This window comes from Pyrgilauda ruficollis, unplaced genomic scaffold (genome assembly GCF_017590135.1).
Source record: "Pyrgilauda ruficollis isolate IOZ18807 unplaced genomic scaffold, ASM1759013v1 scaffold12, whole genome shotgun sequence".
Taxonomy (NCBI): Eukaryota; Metazoa; Chordata; class Aves; order Passeriformes; family Passeridae; genus Pyrgilauda; species Pyrgilauda ruficollis.
This window is the reverse complement of record NW_024510321.1, coordinates 6,384,778-6,403,808: the sequence shown is the minus strand read 5'-3', so window position 1 is coordinate 6,403,808 and position 19,031 is coordinate 6,384,778. Positions and strand designations below refer to the sequence as shown.

General features: G+C 37.4%; 1 protein-coding gene across 4 annotated transcripts in view; it reads left to right on the top strand.

Annotated features, from left to right (window-relative positions):
• LMBR1 (limb development membrane protein 1) overlaps nucleotides 1–19,031 on the top strand; it is a 67,865-nt gene that overhangs the window by 21,470 nt on the left and 27,364 nt on the right. For 3 of the 4 annotated variants that reach the window (XM_041486115.1, XM_041486133.1, XM_041486125.1), the window contains one exon: nucleotides 2,795–2,898. In XM_041486115.1, the coding sequence (XP_041342049.1) occupies nucleotides 2,795–2,898 (104 nt within the window). Of the gene's footprint in view, nucleotides 1–2,794; nucleotides 2,899–17,841; nucleotides 17,863–19,031 lie in introns of those variants that run through there. The other variant, XM_041486143.1, reaches the window with a different exon arrangement.

Below are 19,031 nucleotides of genomic sequence, written 5' to 3'. Positions count from 1 at the left end.
ATGCAAATGAAAAAAAATTCTAATTGACTGCTTAAAGCTTTTCTATATGTTGATGTCAAGTGTCTTATGAAATTTTATGATGCAGTCAGTATAGTAGAAAATAATTATTTTTCTGTGTCTATTTTATTTTGACTTCTGAACTATCAAATTAGGATGAGAAATAGAGAAGATCCTTACTTTGAGGGAAATGCATGTGTCTGTCAGCAGCAGAACAGCACTGCCTTTGTCTTTCCTGATTTTATGTGCATATTGTAACGCTGTAGTTTAATATTCTGTAAATGTGTTTCCTGTATGCAACTAATGTGTAAATTTATGGATTTTAACTTTTTAAAAATCACCCTGAATGTGCACCAGTCTCCTCTCCCTTAAAATGCTCAATATTCTCTGCAGCTCCTAAGCAATGTTTTCTGTTGTAAAATACTCATGTAACAGAGCTGCTGAAATTAGGATAAGCAGGTATTCAGCTTTGCATTAGGTAACTGTAACTGAATGCACTCTGTCTTCAGTTAGAGAAAACTGCTGAAATAAGACTCCTACCCCCATCAAGTTGTATTTCTACTCTTCCTCTGGTGTGTTTTCTAGGGGGGGAAAGAAAAAAAAAGTGCAGACTGCTGGAGTTAATGTCCCCTTGTAAGGGCTGTTAATGACATTCCTGCTGATGTTGCTATGCCTGAATGTTTCTCGAATGGTAACAGGAGCTTCCTGGCAAAGCAAATTCAAAAGGAAAAATCCCCCTCTTTGTTAACTGGAGTTTAGCCACCTTTAGGCACTCTGTTTTCTTTAGCAAATGAGTGTTATATTTCATGCATCTTTTGGAATTTTCTTGTTTTGTTTTCTGTAGCCTGTTTGGCTGAGTTTGGTTGCTGGTGTCCTGCTGCTGTCAATTGCTGGAGTTCACTTGGCCTCCTGTTCCCCTCCAACTTTTATTTCTCCTTCAAGTTTGAATGCTGTCATTTGAGAAAAAAGGAACTATATGGTAGAAGCATTTTTTGAGAGGGTATAGGCAAAAATCACTGCTAAGTTTTTAACACTTGCATCTAATGAAGAAATTTCTCTTGATAATGAATATCCCTGACATCCAGTAAATGTCTTTTTCCTTCCCTATTCTTTACAAAATGGCAAGTTTCAAAGAGGAAAAGGAATAAGCCTGTACATGGGAAGAAGGAAACAAACAAGGCTGTTAATTTTTTTTTTTTTATCATGGGGAAATAGTAGTTTTTGAGTGATATTCAGGTGATACAACACGGTCCTGCAGAATTGTGAAAATGTGTGGTGTGGGGAAGGAAAGCTGTTTTTCTCTACAGACTTTTTTTTTTTTTAAGGATGCAGAACACGTGACAGTAGTTAGACCTGTTAGCTACTAAATTGCAGATAAGCTTCTGCTTTTATAAAGCATAAACACTGCATCCTCCACAACTTTTGATAGGATGATTGATGATGGATTCATGTTTAGGCACCAGAAACTGGCTGTTCAGAGTGTTCAACTTAGAAAAATCTTAATAGAGCAGATAGTCTAACAGAGATTAGTTATCACTTTAGCTTGTTTTCTAAACCCTTTCTCTTCCTGCAGATGTCACATGTGTCTTACAGATGTCCTTGTTGTAGTGAGTTGTTGATTTTTCACATAGGTCACAGAATGGTTGAGTTTGGAAGGGCCTCTGGAAATAACCTGCTCCAGGCAGGGTCAGTCAGAGAAGCTGCTCAAGGCACTCCACTTTCAGGTTTGAGTGTGTTGAAGGATGGAGATCACAAAACCTGTGGTCAATCTGTTGCACTGCTTGAGTACAGTGGCAGTGGAAAATGTTTGGGATTTTTAGTTTATTTGGTATTTTCTTTTCTTTTATGAGTAAGTAGATTTTCCAGTTTTTCAGTTCATGCTCATGCCCTCTCCTCAGTTTAGTGGATACCACTGTGAAGATCTGACCCTGCTTTCCTTCCTTCCTCCCTCATCAGATATTTATATACGTGGATAAAATCTCCCTAAGTCCTCTCTTCTCTGCTCTCTGTTCATTTGCCTGTTGAGGTTCATCAGAGTTGCAGGACACTGTTCCCCATTCTGTCCCTTGAGCAGGTTTGCTGGGGATGTGCCCTCTCCCATCACCCAGCTCAGTGGTGAAGGTGTTTAACCCACATCAGCCCCCTAGGGTGTCCATAGCATTGGTGACACAACCCTGGGAGCCCAGAAGCTCAGCCACTGTTCAGTCCACCTCAGAGTCCACTTACCTTGCCCATACCTCATTAATTAAGCTATGAGGGGGTTCATGAGAGATGATGTTGAAAGCCTTACAAAATTGAGATGAAAATATTTGCTGCTCTTGTTTTGCCTACTGAGCCAGTCATCCCATTGTGGAAGGCTGCTGTTACCATGATTTCTTCTGATTTGGAGGTGATGATGGCATTTGTACTCCACATGTTGAAATCCATGGTTTGCTTGGAGAAATATGGGAGAAAGGGAGTATACAGAGCTGGATTTTGTGAGGTTCTCTGAGAGTAGTAAAATACCTTTGTCCTGAGAACTTCTGCAGTGCTTCTCTAAAGAGCCTTCAATGAGTACACCTGAGCTTGCAGTCTGTCTCCCAAGGTTTCAGACATTTGCTGTTGAAAGGTAAGTTGTATCCAGCTTTTGTTTGAAGATCATGATGCAGGGAAATGGATATTTTCAGCAGTGACCTGTAAATAACTATATCCATAATCCGCTGGCACTTGTACCTACATTACATTGTTATATGTGAAAGAGGAAAATGTAATATACTTAACTGTGGAACTTATAAGGTAAACTTTTTGTTTCTTGCAGGTTTGTGGAATCTTGCCTCTCTTTTTTCAAATCTATGTTTATTTGTGTTGATGCCCTTCGCATTTTTCTTCCTGGAATCAGAAGGATTTGCTGGCTTAAAAAAGGTAGGAAAACACTATTAAATACAGAGTAATTGCAGTGTACACTTCATTTTCAGCCCTTGCTTCTGATGAAACTGAAATTGCAGATGGGGAGAATTTGGTGCTGGCATGTGTGTGCTGATGTGAAGGTTGTATACAGCTGCACACTCTGGCATGGGCCAGGTATGCAGGGGGAAAAAGGACTCCTTAAAAGCCTTGTGTACTGAAATGAAGAAAATTACATTAAAAAAAAAAAAAGAAGTTATTCAATCAAGATTTTGTTTTTTGAAGATGTTTCTGTGGGGATGTTAAAAGGGAGAGAAGGTTCAAGAATTGCACTAGAAATAAAATAATAAGGAAAAGGACAGTTTTTTTTGCTAATGGGAAGAGTGGTTAAATAACAGATGACCATGTGAATACAAGCCTGATTTGTGAATTTTAAAGATTACAGACATCTCAAAAAAGGTTCAAATATGGTCAATATTAACAATAATATAGTAAAAAACATGTCTTAAAATATTCATCTTAGTTCAATATATTCAGGATGAGAGGGCTGAATATTTCTGTGAAGCAGGGAACTTGGCAAAGCAATTTTTGAACAATAAGATGATAATGATTATAATAATATGTGAACTAAAGAAATACAGTGAAAAATTACTATAGTGGGAGGCACATCAAAATTAATTTCAAATCATAAATATCAAAGAGATTAAACTGGAATGAGTGTCTGGGGACCAATTGTAGCAGTTTTCCATTAATCTTTATCATCCACATGATTACACTTTTGTTTTTAATGATACTACACTTGAGGGAATTCTGCTCCCTTTGGATGACAATTGTCAGAAAGCAAAGGGTCTTGGAAAGTGATCTTGAAATCTGGAGAATTAAAATCAATTAAAGATGGATGCAAAAGACTATGAGTCACTGAAGTATGGCATGTCATGTAAAGCCATTAAGGAGTAATTGTGTTTGGAAGGAAAACATCATTCCTGCTTGCATTGGCAGGAGCTGGCATGAAGGCAATGAAGTTACCATTTTGGTTCTTGGTGGGATTAGGGAAAACTCAACGGAAGTGTTGCATTCCAGTTGGGATTTTTGGACTCACTTGAAAAGAAACAGAGGACAGCAAAACAAATGAAAAACAACTTAGGAACTAATGTGTGAAGGAAAATTTTAATTCAGAGAGAGTAATGTGGAGAAACAGACTTTATTCCCCAGCAGAAGGTACTGGTGGATTACAGCCATGCAGCTGTGTTGGAAAACACCTGCAGGGCCTGGCCCAGGTGGTGTGTGAATGTTGTCTGGTGTCACCTGGGCTGAGCTGATGCTGCTGCAGCATTGCTGTGCACTGACCAAGCTGCAGAAGTAGCCAGGTCACTTCAGTTACGAGTTTGAGTGACCAGACTAATGCATTCAGCTTCCAGGGAGTTTGGTGGTGGGCTGCTGTGTTTAACTGATCCATCTTGGCTGGAAAACACTTTCTGTTCTTCTTCATTCACTTCGGGTATCTACAGGGCTGAGAGGTTTTAGCAACTCCGCCTTTCCAGTTTTCGTGTGGAGGCCACTCCACTTTCCTTTTGACACTTGAGTATCTAGCCACAGCTAATATTTATCTTTTCTTCTTAAAAATATGTTAACTGATTTCATTGGGGTTTGTGTTTCCTGCAATCCAACAAAACCAAGGATTCTCTCCATTAGCATATACTGGGTAAGGTCCTTCTGCTGGTAGAGTTCTGTTGGCTCCAACAGATGCTTTGTGTATCCCAGCTACATGAAACTTGCACTTTACAGGAAACTTTTAATAGTTCATGTGCTGCTTTCTTATGGGAGTGGCTATCAATAAACCCCATTCAAGATCAATAAGATCACCATTGCACATTTATGCTTGAAAGCATTTGTGAGATAAGATGGGTAAGACAGAACCATAATCTTCTGCAGATGCCAGGGAAAAGATGACTTTTGGTGCTTTGAGGTTTGCTTCTTCATGGGGGCAGATGACATCAGATTTTAGTATCAAAACCCACGTATTGGAGGGGAGGAAATTCCATTTTGTATTTTTTTATTTTTTATTTTTTTACTTTGAGTTCTGGATGTTTTTGGAACATCCCAGAAGCCAAGTGTGGTTCCTGGTACAAATACTCCAGGATTTCATGCAATGTCTGTTCTATCTCACTGCTCTGTTTAAATTTATCCAAAATGGATGGAATTGTTTTGCCATTTTGAAGTGAGCCTTGAAGCTGCTGGTCAAGATTGAGGCGTTGTTGGATGTTGTAATATGAACATACCTTGTCTTTGATTGCTTTTCTTGGAGAGTAAGTGGCAGATGGCACTCTGGACTAAGGCGGTAGTTAAATTTAATGTGCTGTTCTTTTCAGATGCTGATGTAGATAAAAGGGTTCTTCTTGTGATTGTTGCTAGATATGTTTTAAAGAATTACATCACATAATTGGGTGATTAGAATCTGGAAAAATTCATTATTAATCAAACTCATGATTGCATGTAAGGTTTTCAGTTCTGGCATCTGTGAAGGAAAGGTATTTCCCATCAAGTTTTACTTTCAGTAGATTTTTGTCATGTTTGTTACCTCTTTTCCAAGAAGATTTTGAGACCATGATTGCTTTATAGAAAGTTGGTATTTGAACAAATTTTTTTGTGTGTTAATTAAAAAAAAAAAAAAAAAAGTCGTATTTTGTCATTCATTGCATCAAAGTAATGGACCAGGGAGATAAAACATTGTTCAAATGCTATTACTGTTCATGGGAAAAAATCAGATTTTGGTGATCTCAGTTTAAAAGAACATTTCATACATTTGGCAAAACTTAGAGCATTTAAGAGAAGAATGATCTACTGTAAATGTGAAGACATTCAGTAAAGAGGTTTGGCATGGATCTTTAATCTTTCAGTTGGGAGTTGGGAAAGCAGTTGGTTCTAGATACCCAGCTCAGATCCAGTGGAAGCTTTTATGCAGGTCATTTTGTTATTGAATTGCTTCATCATAATGATTAAATAGGTCACTTGGGATATAGGTGTGTGCACTGAAGATGTCTATTTGAAGGTCTTAATATATCAATTACTTGTTGGACTTCCATAAAAGTTTTCCAAGTGCATAATTAAAAGAGGTTCATTCCTGAAATGGAAATGACTTTTTCATTTTTTAATGGATGTCTTTGCTCAGATTAAATAGCAACAGTAATTTTAGTCATTATCACGTGTGGGTCTGACTCCTGAAGATTTTAGCCATCTGTTTATCACAGACTGTGCTATAAAAGTTGATTGTATGTATTGACTGTAATGTGATTTATTTCTTTTTTTTCAAGCTCTGATATTTGAGATAGTTCATAAATTACTGTTGTGAGCTTTGTACAACTTTTCATTCCATGTTCCTGAGTGGTAGCATTGCTCCCTTAACTGTTCTGAGTCAGAATGGGCTTGATTAACCATCTTCCAATTTGCCATGGCCGTTTTCCTTGGCTGCTGGTTTACTTTCTAGATGGCACATGGCCCCTTTTAGAGGCTCTCTTGGCTTCCCCAGGGCAGCAGTTTAAAACAACCAAGGGCTTGCATATTGTGCAGAAGAGAGAAATAGGGAAATGAGTCACTGGCCATGGATGGATGCAGTGCTGCACTCGAGCTCAGACTGATTCTCTGCTAGTTTTTCATGAAATCCATTGTGAGAATTCAGAAGGGGCATTTTGGGCCTGAGGGGGCTGACCAGGCCCTTCTAAAGAGCTTAAATGCTGGTCTTTGCTCTTGTTCATTTCCATTGAATGGCACTTGAACAATTCTGATGTCAGAACAATAATAATATTATTATATATAAAAATATATTAGTAATAATCTAGCCAATACTGGGGCTGTATAATATACATGTGTATATATCTTTATATATATGTGTATATGTATTTGTATGTCTTTGTGTATCTGCCATGTGTGTGTGTGCACACACATTTTTGTGTGCACGTGTGGATTGGAATTTTCAAGACTTTGAATCGTAATACATTGCAGCTTAGCCAGTGCTGTTAACTGAGCTGTTGGTGTACCTGATACCACTTTAATCTCTTGCATCAGTATTAAAAAACTGTTTTACATCTTTCTCTGTTCTTGTCTTCTTTTGTAGAGACTGTGCATAAAGTTATGCTTCTTGTTTAGATAATCTTTTAGTTCTTTGTTACTGATGTGCTCAGATTGTAGTTATGAAACAAAGTTGCCAACAGTGTTTCTTAATGCAGAATTAACTTCATTCTTTATCATTCCCTCCAAAAAAGAAAAATTGTGCTATTTGCATTTGAGTAGGTTACAGTGCTGATGTTTCGATGTGCACAGACTGCACAGAAAATTACATGTGTGCTGCTGTGTGAAGGAGGCAAACATTTTTGAGGAGATAATTGCCATACCTTTTCTTGACCTTTAAAATATTGACCTTTCTCTTGATGTAACTTCAATGGAAATTTGTATTTATTTGAAGTTGACAAAGAGAAGGATGTTTTGGAGTAATTTCCTTTTAAGAAAATACAAATAGTGCAATTTACTACTGCAAGAAAACTGGAAAAACTAGGTATTGCATAATCACAAGTGTAGTTTTAAAAAGGCTTTATGAAGTATATTACCTTAATACTGATCTTTGAACTTGTAGTCATAGCATAAAGTTTAACATGAGCGACAGCAACATCCTGACCAATTATCCAAATTATCCAGACATCCCAAAATGTTCAGAACACAACACACAGAGTCTGTGGATTAAGAGGTTAACTCCTGGAACATCAAAAGAAGTGCATGATAATAAAAACAAATAGTACAAAAATTTGAGGTAACTTCCTTGCTTAATTAATTAGGTGGACCAGGTGGAAGCGAAGAGGCCAGAGCTGGTGCTCAGAATGTCTATAAAGCTGAGCAACATGACAGCACAATGGAGGAGGAACAAAGATTTTTTTAATATACTTCTATCCTGTGTCACAGTTTGAAATTGTCCTGGTTTATGTCCCTTTTGGCAAACTTACATAAAAGTGACCCTGTACTGTATTTTATGACCAGATGACTTTTTTCCCAGTGGCTAATTTGTATCAGACCCCCATCTTAAAGAGACACAGAAATGAGTAGGAAGTCCAAGCCGGTTTGTCTCAATGAGCTTTCATTGCATGCTTTCATTATTTTTGCTCGTTTTTGCCACTGATCATCCATAAATTGTTGGAAATGAGTGATTAAGGAAGTGCTGCTTAGTGTTAGTGGCACATGCACATTCTTGGTATGTTTTTTGTGGGTGAGAGGAAATCGTGTACTGCACAAACAAAAAGGAAAACTCCTGCTGGGAACCTTTCAAGGAAATTTAACTTGCGTAATGTTTTGATCTTGGTGTTTATTACAGAAAATAAGAGTAATATTTCACCAGCTATTGTTATGTGTCAGCTAGTCTCTCCATCTGCTTGCCGTTCCTTGATGGCTCTTCCCAAATTCTCAGATTATTTTTATAAAAACACCGCTTAAAAATGTAGCAGTTTGTTCATAAGCTGAAGGCAGGTGAGCCGGACCAGTGGTCAGAACATTTATTGTGTTGTGCTTGCTACTGTATAAAGATTTGGCTGTTGTGGCTGCAAAGCCCTGCCTGTGTTAGCAGCTGCAGCTTAACCCGTGCAAGTAAAACATGGGGTGCAGGTTCCTCACAAAATAATGAAATGCAGGGGTTTTTGCTTTTAGAGGCAGATTTCTGCTCTTTATCTGTTTTAAAAATATGTTTTGTAAGTAAAATTACTTATTTGGGGAGAGGGTGATAGTTGAAGCTTTGCAAAAATACTATTATTAACAATTTTAAACTGCTTTTTTTTGCTGTACTCTGTTGTTAGCTTGCTGAACAACCATAAGCTATATGTCTTCCATCTCCTCAGTATTTTATTTGATCCACTTTATTAATATAATGGTTTTTCCTAGTCATTGCACTATGAAATAGGACTGAATTAAGCTTGGGTTTATGATGTATTGTGTTGCAGTACGTTGTGTTTGCAAATTCCAAGTAACTAAACATAGTAATGAATACAGTGGAAAGTGAACCTGTTGTTTTTTTATTTCTTGGTGAGTATGGAAATTTTAATTTCTGTGTTTTTCTTTATAGAAAATCTATACTCCCAGCTTTGCTGTTTGTACCAGTAGAACTCTGGTACATCTATAGGTGTAGACTACTGTAAAAGACATATTACAGTGTGTGATGACAATGTAGGAAGTATATTCAAGGTTATCTTTGAAGTATTTACATTTAGAAACTTTTTCACTTATCTCAAGCACATTTCCGTGGAAAGAAATTGTTCCTGTATTGCAAAACTGGGAAATAAGTGGCTTGGAAATATTTTCCAATATGAAATGATCTCTAATTAAAATTAGTTTTTAAATTTGCCTTGATTTTTCTGTAAAATGGATTTAGAGAGTTCAAGAATCTTGAATGTTGTTTGCAAACAGAATTTTGCTGTGCTTTGTTTACTTCTACCCCTGACTGCAGTACCCACAGGCCACTGTGTGTATGGCTCACCAAATAGTCTTGAGGTGCCCTGATGACAGTGGATGTTTAATTGGCATTTAAGCTCATATTTAATTGTCTATAAAATCATTTAGCATGAACTGAGACTTTAGTGCTCTGAACTCTATGAAATGTTTACTAGTATGCAACTGAATTATTGTACATTATATTACAACCCATTTAGTCATTCCATTAGTAATACCAGAGACAAAAGTTGTTTAATCAGTCACATCAAAGGCAGCTGTTTGGGTTTGTATTTTTGACATAAACTAACTTGTTAAGTTCAGATATGAAGTCCAGTTTTTAAACTGGAGTCCCTTAAAATGACACCACCAAAAATTTATTAGAGTTTAGAAGCAGATCCTGATGATTCTGGAATTTTGATTTGGCAAATAGCTTGATTATGGTTTTTCCTTCTTCTATTTAAAATAAAAGTATATTTGGCTGACCAGTTGTACAAACCCCATAATATAATCTGTAGGATGTAAGGTGCAGAGTTAAGGACTGTATTTAACTGTAAGATCTTGTATTAAGGATGGTTCCTGTGCTGTACCTTTGTGTGGTTGCTGCTTCCACCAAAGTCTCAGAAACAGCTTGTGCATGGCTAAATGTTAAATGTGTTTGTAATTTGTAATGTAGAGGGTAACCCCATCTAATACTAACAATGAGAAGAGCTTATAGAACAGCTGGGAAGGGAAGAGGAGAAGGTTTAGTATAACTTGTTAGCATGTAACGTTGACAAGTGTTACACTAAACTCTGAAAACATATTAAAATTACAGCTTTATACTACCAAGTCCTTCACTTGCATTTCTGCAGAGGAAAAAAAAATAATTCTTACCTTACCAGTATATGTATTAGCAAATTCAAGTTTGGTGAGTGTTTGGCCTGCTTTTGTGAATCTGTAACTCTACTGTGGATTAGTGTGAAAATGAAAATACTTCGTAAAAGTCATGGCTGTTTGCAGTGATGTCTGCTGTCCTTTCACTATGGCTGTAAGAGCATGAAAATTACTACAGGTAAGTCAAAAGAGGTTGGGAATCCTGGTTGTGTTATTTTTTTGTATTTCAAAATCTTGACTTCAAAATATCCCCCCCCCCCCCCCCCCCCCCCCAATGTCTGTATTTAGACACTTAGGATCAAAGGCTGTGCAGGACAGGTAAATACCATCCGTGTATTTGTCAGCTTAAGGCCATACCATGTTTCACTGAGAGTGAGATAAAAAGAAATTCAAGAATCAGTGGCCAGGAGAGAGAAACTTGCTAGGTGAGGAATTATGGTTTAATGTGAATTTGGTTTTGTTTATATTTAAAATATTTTATCAGGTTTTTATTAGACTTCTTGCTTAAGGCAGTTGGGGACATTGACATTATATGCAAAAATCTGCCTATTTTATATTAGCATAGGAAATCTGTGATTTGTCGAATATAAGTAACAGTTCTGTATCTGGGGACAGCTGAGGGGGAAATAAGGGAATGTTGATTGTTGCACACATTGGATCAAGATGTGATGAGATGTGATCTGTGCTCCGTTTCATTGAAGTAGTTAAATGTCAGTTGGTTGCTTCCATAAATTAGATGGTACTTCGTTTAAAGAGGCCTCAGTGTAAGGTACAAAAAGTAGGCTACCAGGAGATAAGCTGATGGTAAAGTTTATTTGGTACAGCTTTTCTGCACTGGCTGCCTCACTGCCACTTCATTATCTGGGCAGGGGTTCAGCCTTTCTGCAGCTGTGAATGGAGTTGAAATTAGAATTACTTTTTGTGATCAATTCTGTAATGTAGATAGAAAATCAAAATGTGTCAGGTTAGTTTGTGTACTGGCAGTGTTTTAATGTATTTGAGCTATGGAAATTCATAGTTGAGCTGATGTAGTATTTTTATCCCAATTATTACTAGCAGCAAGATGAACCTAGTGTTGTTAGTAATATTGGGGTAAAAATACTGCACAAAGAAAATGGTGTTATTTTGAAATGTGGTTTTCTGACTGACACATTATGAGTAGGTAGAAGCATCTGTAAAACTACTCACTTTTGGAAGCTAGCACTGGAGCATTAGTTACTGCACCTCACCCCAGGCAGGAATGGGCTGCATTGCTGAACTTTTGTGCTTTCCCCACGCCTACGTTGCCCTGAACTTACACGTTTGTGCTGTATGTAGCATGCTTATGCTTTGTAGAATTTCCACAGTTTCTGCTAAGAGCCTTAACACGTAGCTGGAAGCCTGCAAATGGAATAAGAGGAGAATATTTTCCTCTGCTGCTCTCTTAGTGGGTAAATTGAGGGATTTTTAATGGTTTTTATTTGGTTTTAGGGTAGCTTACAGAGCTCTGCATGAGAAAAAGTGTTAAAACATGTTTAAACATGTTAAATACTTCTACTTACTACTTGTGGTAAAGTGGTACAGCTACCAATGCTAAGCTTGAATCTCTTATTTTATCGCTGATGTAAACTGAAGCACTGGCTTCTAAAATATTTCTTCTTCCTAACACACTTACTTTTAGGCAGAAATAAGTAGCTTTTAAATTTTGTATGTATGGAGCATTCTTAATGTCCTCTATAGACACTTCTGTTTGTGGAAGATGATAGCTGTATATCCAAAAACCCAGAGATGTATTTTTATTTTTTTTTTTTTATTTTGCTTGCCATTTTATAATAGACTTCATGTAACAATTTCATTTAAAACTGAAATGTTTCATGGAAAAATTTGCCATCCTTTGGGAAGGAAGTATTTACACATGCAAGATCCCTGAAATAGCTGTGATTCAGATCTCTTTCTTAGTCAGTGGAAACAGGCAAAGAATTTGGCATATCTGAGTTTGGCATATCTGAGTTAGAGCCTTCAAGAGGCAGTGTGAGCATCTTCCCATCTCAGTGTGTTTGGATTTGCTGTTAGTTTTAGTTGGAGGATGTGATTTGTTTTATAAAAGTGGCTGGCTTGTGCATGAGGACTGTCTTATTAACATTTGAATATTTAAATGTTTCCACATTAGTCAGTGTCTTCATTTGAGTCTCCATTGACATCAAGTAGTGACTGTTCAGAACAAAAACTGTCTCTATTTTAAGTATATTTATGCACTTTTGTTGCTTTATAATAAAATTTAAAAATATTTTACAGATTTACTATAATTGTAATTTAAATTCACAGAAGAAAAAATCCATGGAATTTTATATTAGTAGTTGAAAGGTTTAATATAATTGTCTGAATCATAGAGAGGTATTTTCTAATGGGTTTTCATTTATTAAATGAAACTTTACCAGGCAAACACCACTTTTCATTCCTTCTCTGAAAGCAGTGGGTTTTTGATACTGATAACCATGTGATATTTAGACTTGTAGTCCATATTACTTATTTCGTATTACTAAAATTACTTCACATTATGGATTGCTCTGTATTAGGAATCACTTATTCTGAACTGACAAGGAGCTTACAGATCTGTAGTGAAAATTTGTGAGGCAGACAACAATTTTGTTTACAAAGGAGGGGAGGAGGGAGAACCAAAGACTTTCACCCATCCCTGTCCATTTCTTTTTGGTACCTTTTTCAAGAGTTTCCCAGCTTCTTAATAGGAAATTCCAGCATTCTGATTCTTTGGCCAGTTCCTAGAAGTGTGCTTTCTTCTTAGGCTTATTCACCCTATCAGGGCATTAGTAATAGACATGACTTCAGGGGATTTACTTTTGTTTTCTTTACTTATTTCAGAACATTAAAAGTGACCTTTGTGCTTGTACATGTCATTTGCTTTTGGTAACTGTCTTCAGGGTTTCATTCTGCCAGAAACACAATCACAAATTCCAAGTCTTTCTTTATAGTTGATGTTACTTATCTTAATGCTCTGCCAAGCTACAAAGAAGTTGGAAAACATCTATTTATCTTCCTATCAGGCCAGTCTAGCAGGAAAGATTCTTTCTGATCCAAAAGTAAATGATTAGAGGGAGACACTCATAGTGTCAGAAATCCCACAGCTCCCATGTTGTTGCAGGTGGCATTGGAAAGTCTGGGAAACTTGGTAGGTGGAGGGAGTGGATCATCTGAGAGCTAATTAGTGAGAGCTGGGCTAGTGAATGGAACAACAGAGCAAACTTGTGGGGGGAAGTGACCATTTTACTGTGATCATCCTTTCATTTCTCATTTCCCTTCTCCCCAGAAGGTTAGGGTTGGATGTCCCCAGATCTGCGTCCATCCCTTTTAGGGTGAGCTGCAGCAGGGTAGTCAAGTGGATCTGACAGCTGTGGACTGTAATTAGTTTATTCCAGTTAGTGCCTGCTTGCATTTTGGCTGCTATTCTGTCTAGCTTTTCCTTATTTTAAGAAATTGGTATGTATTCTTTATTCTGGTATGTATTCAGATACAAAATTTGTAAGCAATAATACTTCAAATGTACTATTTCTCTGTTGAATTTTCAAGAGTGATGCCTAATGTGGAAGAGCCAGCTCTTTGCTTGAGTAATTTCAATTCATGTGTTTGAAACAGTGCCTTAACTGCTAGGCAGTAAATGAATCCCACCTTATTATTCTAATTTGAGTCCATCTTGCAGTGGATAATTAAATAGATCCTAGGGAAAAAAGTGAGGACTGTTTTTTATTCTGGTCACAAGGACTCAAGTCTGCAAGGAGTCTGCCTTGGTTCTTAGGTTATTTCACCGAGTTATTTGTGTGCAGTAGCGTCAACAGGAACGTTTGATGGGTATGGACCCCAAACTATGCTAGAACATTGTGGTTTGGGTGCTTGTCTGGGACACTGAAGAAAGGAGCATAAGTTTTCTTTGGCACAGGACTCACTGCAGTGAGTGTACTGGATCCTGAATAGGTGGCCTCCTCCCCAGGCTATTAAGTAAAGACATCTTTTTCTTGAGCTCTGCTTGAGGGGTTTTTGGTCCTTCACTTCCAGCTTGGCAGGCATAACTCTAATGCTTATTGTTACATGTCTTTAGCCAGTACCCAAAGAAATAATTTTGGGTTTTTCCAACAAAACTTAATTTTTCTGGATTTTCAGATTTTTCTGGATTTTGTTACTTATCCTGTGTGGCTGTTAAGTTTGATACAGTTCAGTATTTTGGCTGCCTACTCTTGCTCCATTGATAGCGTGGTAACAACTGTGAAACCATTTGAGAAAAGACACTAACAGAAAAATCAGCTGGTAGTTGCTGGGAATGTTTTATGACTGACTTTTTCATGTTTGTATTTTGTGGAAAATAAATACAAACTTTAAAATACACTTGTGATGTAAAGTGCTCATTTTAATCTTAAAATCCCTATAGACTGTGAAGTTTCTGTGAGGGAAGAGGCGGTGTGGGGGAAGACACAGTCAGTGCTAGTTATAGTCTGAAGTATTTGATTCTTGTATGAGCAAGGAATTGTTGGTTTTCTTTTTCCTCTACTTACTTGAATCTGATGCCTGAATCTATTATAACAATCTTCTTGATTAAAATTTCTTAGCTTGCTTCATGAAAGTTCTGAATCATTAGCAGCTACATTTTTAAAATGAACTGAGTTTTCCTAAAACTACAGCATCTGTTTTTGACTTAGTAGTTTGTGTAGTCTCAAGAGGTAATGACCCCTTGACTAAATATCAGTGTGCTAAATGTAGTATGTGTTTAATGTTGCCTGAGGCAAAATTGTTCTCCTTTACTTATTAGAAACTTGTTTGTGGACTGCCTTGAATAGGTCACAGCAAGGATTGCTCTGGTTCTGGTGTCAAACCATAGAAAGGGGTGAAATGCTTGACACATCTCTTCACTAATGCTAACAAATTGAGAAAGAGGGGGTGTCACATGCTAAAAAACATAATTGGGGTTAATATATAACATCCCCAACCTCATACCCAGTGTAATTTTCCCTTTTTTGGTGCCTCCACTTCTCCTGCAGATGTTATCATGTGTGTTTGTTGCCATCAGCCCCTCGCTGAACAAATCCTGAGGTTACTAAGGCTCCTTTCTGTCACGTGAGAACAATGGGTGTCGTGTGTACTTTAAATGTGCCATGATTGCAGAAATGTTTCCCAGGCTTTCCCCATGGGTCAGGGCATGGTGTAAAAAGTGGTGTTTACCTACCTTGCAAGAGGTCAAGATGTCCAAGCAGGGCTGTGTTCACATATTCAGCACCATAGAAACTTAGTTAGCACTCTCTGGTTTTGTGTGTAACATGTAATTTTTATTTCATTGATGATAGGGTGTTTTATTGTTTTTTTTTTCCTGCACAATTTGCAACCAGATTAAAATGTTGAATTAATAAAAGCCATTCCATGTCCTGCATTAGCAATGTAGATCCAAAAATGTCCATTTTATAGGAGTTAATAATATGTTCATCAAAATCTCTATAGTCAGGTAATGGTCCAACAAAGAAATGCTTTTTCTTAGGGTAAGGATGGAGCTGTAGTTCTTTCACTTTACCAGGAATTTTGCCTCTTGCAAAAAGAGACAATAACATACTGAAAGGTTTTCTGATCATTCATCAGCATTAAAACGAGAGAACTCCTGGTAAATATCTTGATGTACGTGTTAAAATCCACATAGCATTAGACAACATTAAAAACTATGCTTAAATTTCTGAAGAATAATGATTGTGTTTCTCCTCACAACTGACAGAGCAAAAAATTGGCAACAAATGGCTTGATTGCTTTCATTTATTTAATAATTCTTTCCCAAAAAATAACCACATGTGATTGTCTGGCCCAGGTTGTGCCACATTACTTTGCACAGTGTCTCTCCTGGAATATGGTGCATGTCTTACCTTAGCATTGTTAGAATAGCATTTCCTTTTAAACTTTCCAGAGTTTTCATGCGGCTCTTAATGGAGAGAGGAGCAGGCAGGAGGTTTTTTGCACTGTCCTTGTGAGTCAGGAGAGATCTCTGTGCAACTGCTGGTTGTGTGAGAGGCCTGAAACCTGGTGGACAGCCAGTGTGCCAGGCAAGGTCTTCACTTGTTACTGGTGCCAGATTAATGGCAAAGCATGTTGTGTTGTTACATTTCTATAATTCAAAGTAGTTACAGAATTTTAAATGGGGGAAAAAAAACTCCAACACTTTTGCCTCCATTATCAAGAAATTTTCTTTTTCCTTATTGAAAAGCTGTAAGGACCTATCATCACATGTTACCTTCTAAAGTAAAACCAATCTCTAGGTGTTATGTGTGAACACCTAAAACAGGAAAAGTCTGAATGTGTTTCAAGTGGCATAATAGTCATCCTTCAACACAAATATATTGCAGAGGAGAGGTGCTTTCCTTGGTAATTATGCTGAGTTTCTTGTATGACATCTGTTATTCCTTCAGGACTATTGCTGCCATTTGTACTTCATTGGGTTTTTCAGATGAAGAATTACCTTTTTTGGCCATGTGTTGTTTTTTAATATCTTTTGGCTATTTGTCATCTGGGATGACTTATCTGTGTTAATCATAATAGCAAAGAAACATGGTAAGATTTTGGTGATACAGAGCAGCAATTAAAAATTTGTCAGAACACTTCTAAAATAATTAAAACCTTTCCTGCTGAAATTAGGCTTTTCTGGAAACATGAACCCTTAGGCCTGGTGCTCCAGGCAACATAAGTAGCTCAGGATTAAGCTATAAAAACTTCTGATTGTCTTGACAATTGAATTTTAAAGAATTAGAAGTCTGAGAGTCAGATATCTCTAAGGCTGTACAAACCACAAGATCCTTAGAATGTGTTTGTAGGACAGCTTTTATTTGTAGGCAGGCCTTGAGAGCTTCAAATGCTCTTTTTTTTTTTCCACTTCCCCCATTAGTGCAGAGAGAAGATGACAGATATTACTGAGCTCCTGACAAGTTGCAGTCTGCTGGGATTGATGTGTTACATATCTTTCCTTTAATAAAATACTTCACTTGGTTAAGTGCTTGTGTTAAAGAACTAGGTGGATTTCGAAAATATGCTGTGAGTGTAAGTGTAGGTGAGCTATGGACTTAGAAGCTGTGAAACTTTGAAGTTTAAAAAAAAGAAGTTGGGGGTTTGAACATATAATCTGTCAGTTTTTTCCCCCAATTTTCTTGATAAACAGCTAAATTACAGTTTCTATTGGATTATAGTAATTTGCTTCCAAAAGTTTTTGTTTATAATTTTTTTTTTTCATCTTCCACAAGAGACTCCTTTAATGTGTCAGTCAGCCTGTCAGGTGTTGGACTTCAGCTTAGGGACAGTAGGGAACCACGCAGGGCATTGACTTTCAGGAGTGGCTTTTGCTTTATGGATAATCTAAAACTCAGCTGGAAGAATTTGTAAGGAACAATGTTTTGTTTTCCTGTTCAGCTGTTACCAGAGATATTGATTTGGGCTTGTAGTGCAATGACAGTTGCTGCTTTATTCTAGATACCTTCATGGAAAAAGACATTAAAGTGGAGAGCTACTAAAACCAAAATCACTGTTAAGAAAGAGAAGTACTGCCTTCCTTCAAACTGGTGGATGTTTCCTAAACACCGATCCTGAGTCCATTCTGGGAACATGTGCCTCTCCTTACTGACATGCAGAGAAGTTGATGTATGAAGACCAAAGATCAGACTGTAATCAACACTTCTGCCTTTCTTTTTAGTTTTTAGCATGCATTAGTTTTATCATTTTGCTCTTTGTGGTCCAATTCATCTCTTTGTCCCTCTTGGTGTACACAGCTTTCCCTCTTCTCTGCATGTCCCTGGAGAGGAGGAATAACCCCAGTGTATACAAAAGTGAGGGTGCTTTCTGAGCCCCTTCTCTCTGTTCGTGTCACTCTTCATTTTTTTTTTTTTTTTCACTCCTCGAACTTAATCCGGATCCCAGCATTATTTGGCCAATGAAAAGTAAATGTCAAATGAAAATTTGACTGCCTTAAAATAGAAGTACTCCAGGGGGCAGCTTGTTTTACTGAAAATGAAGTCAGAGGTTGTCTTGAGAGATTTTGGAGTCTCCAAGCTTGGAGGTGCTAAAAAGATTCCTGGGCAACCAGCTTTAGGTGTCTGCTTGAGCTGGGGGTGGATCAGGTGACCTCTGAAGGTCCTTGCCAATCTCAATCATTCCATGATTCTCCAGAGGTTTTCTCCATGTGCCCAGGGGGGAAAATTCTGTGCCTTTCATTCCTTTCAAATAGCAGCTATTTGGCAAGTACTCTAATGTATGTAAGTATGAACTAATGTGCCTGGAACATCAATGTTTTCACAGGGCACAGTCTTATGGGTGCCTAATTGAGATTAAGTATTTACCTATATGCTTTAAATGTCTTAATTTCTTTTTTATCCTGGACCATTACCAAATATTCATTAGTGTCTATGACAGAATATTTCTATTTATCACTTCACCAAAGTTCTTTAAAGCATTATGATTTCACTATATTTAAATGAGTGTGAATCCTAGTCTGTGTGTGCTATGCAACATAAAAATTCTTCTGCCCTGAGCAGAATGGAGAGAGTTGTCAGTGGTGATCTTCCTGTTCTGCAGAGGACTGGTGGAGGAGAGGAACTGGTGTGCTGCAAGAGCTCAGTGCTCATGGTTAGAATGCCTGGGGTCCTCGTTCCTGCTTGGATGCAGTGATTATGTAGAGACTGTAATTTTTAGGGTAAATGTCATATGAAGATTAGCCTTAAGTAACCCCCTCGTTAAGCAGTGAGGGAAGATGTGATAAAAATAGAAAAAATAATAAAATAAATGTTGTGCTTTTAACTATCAAGTAGTCTTTG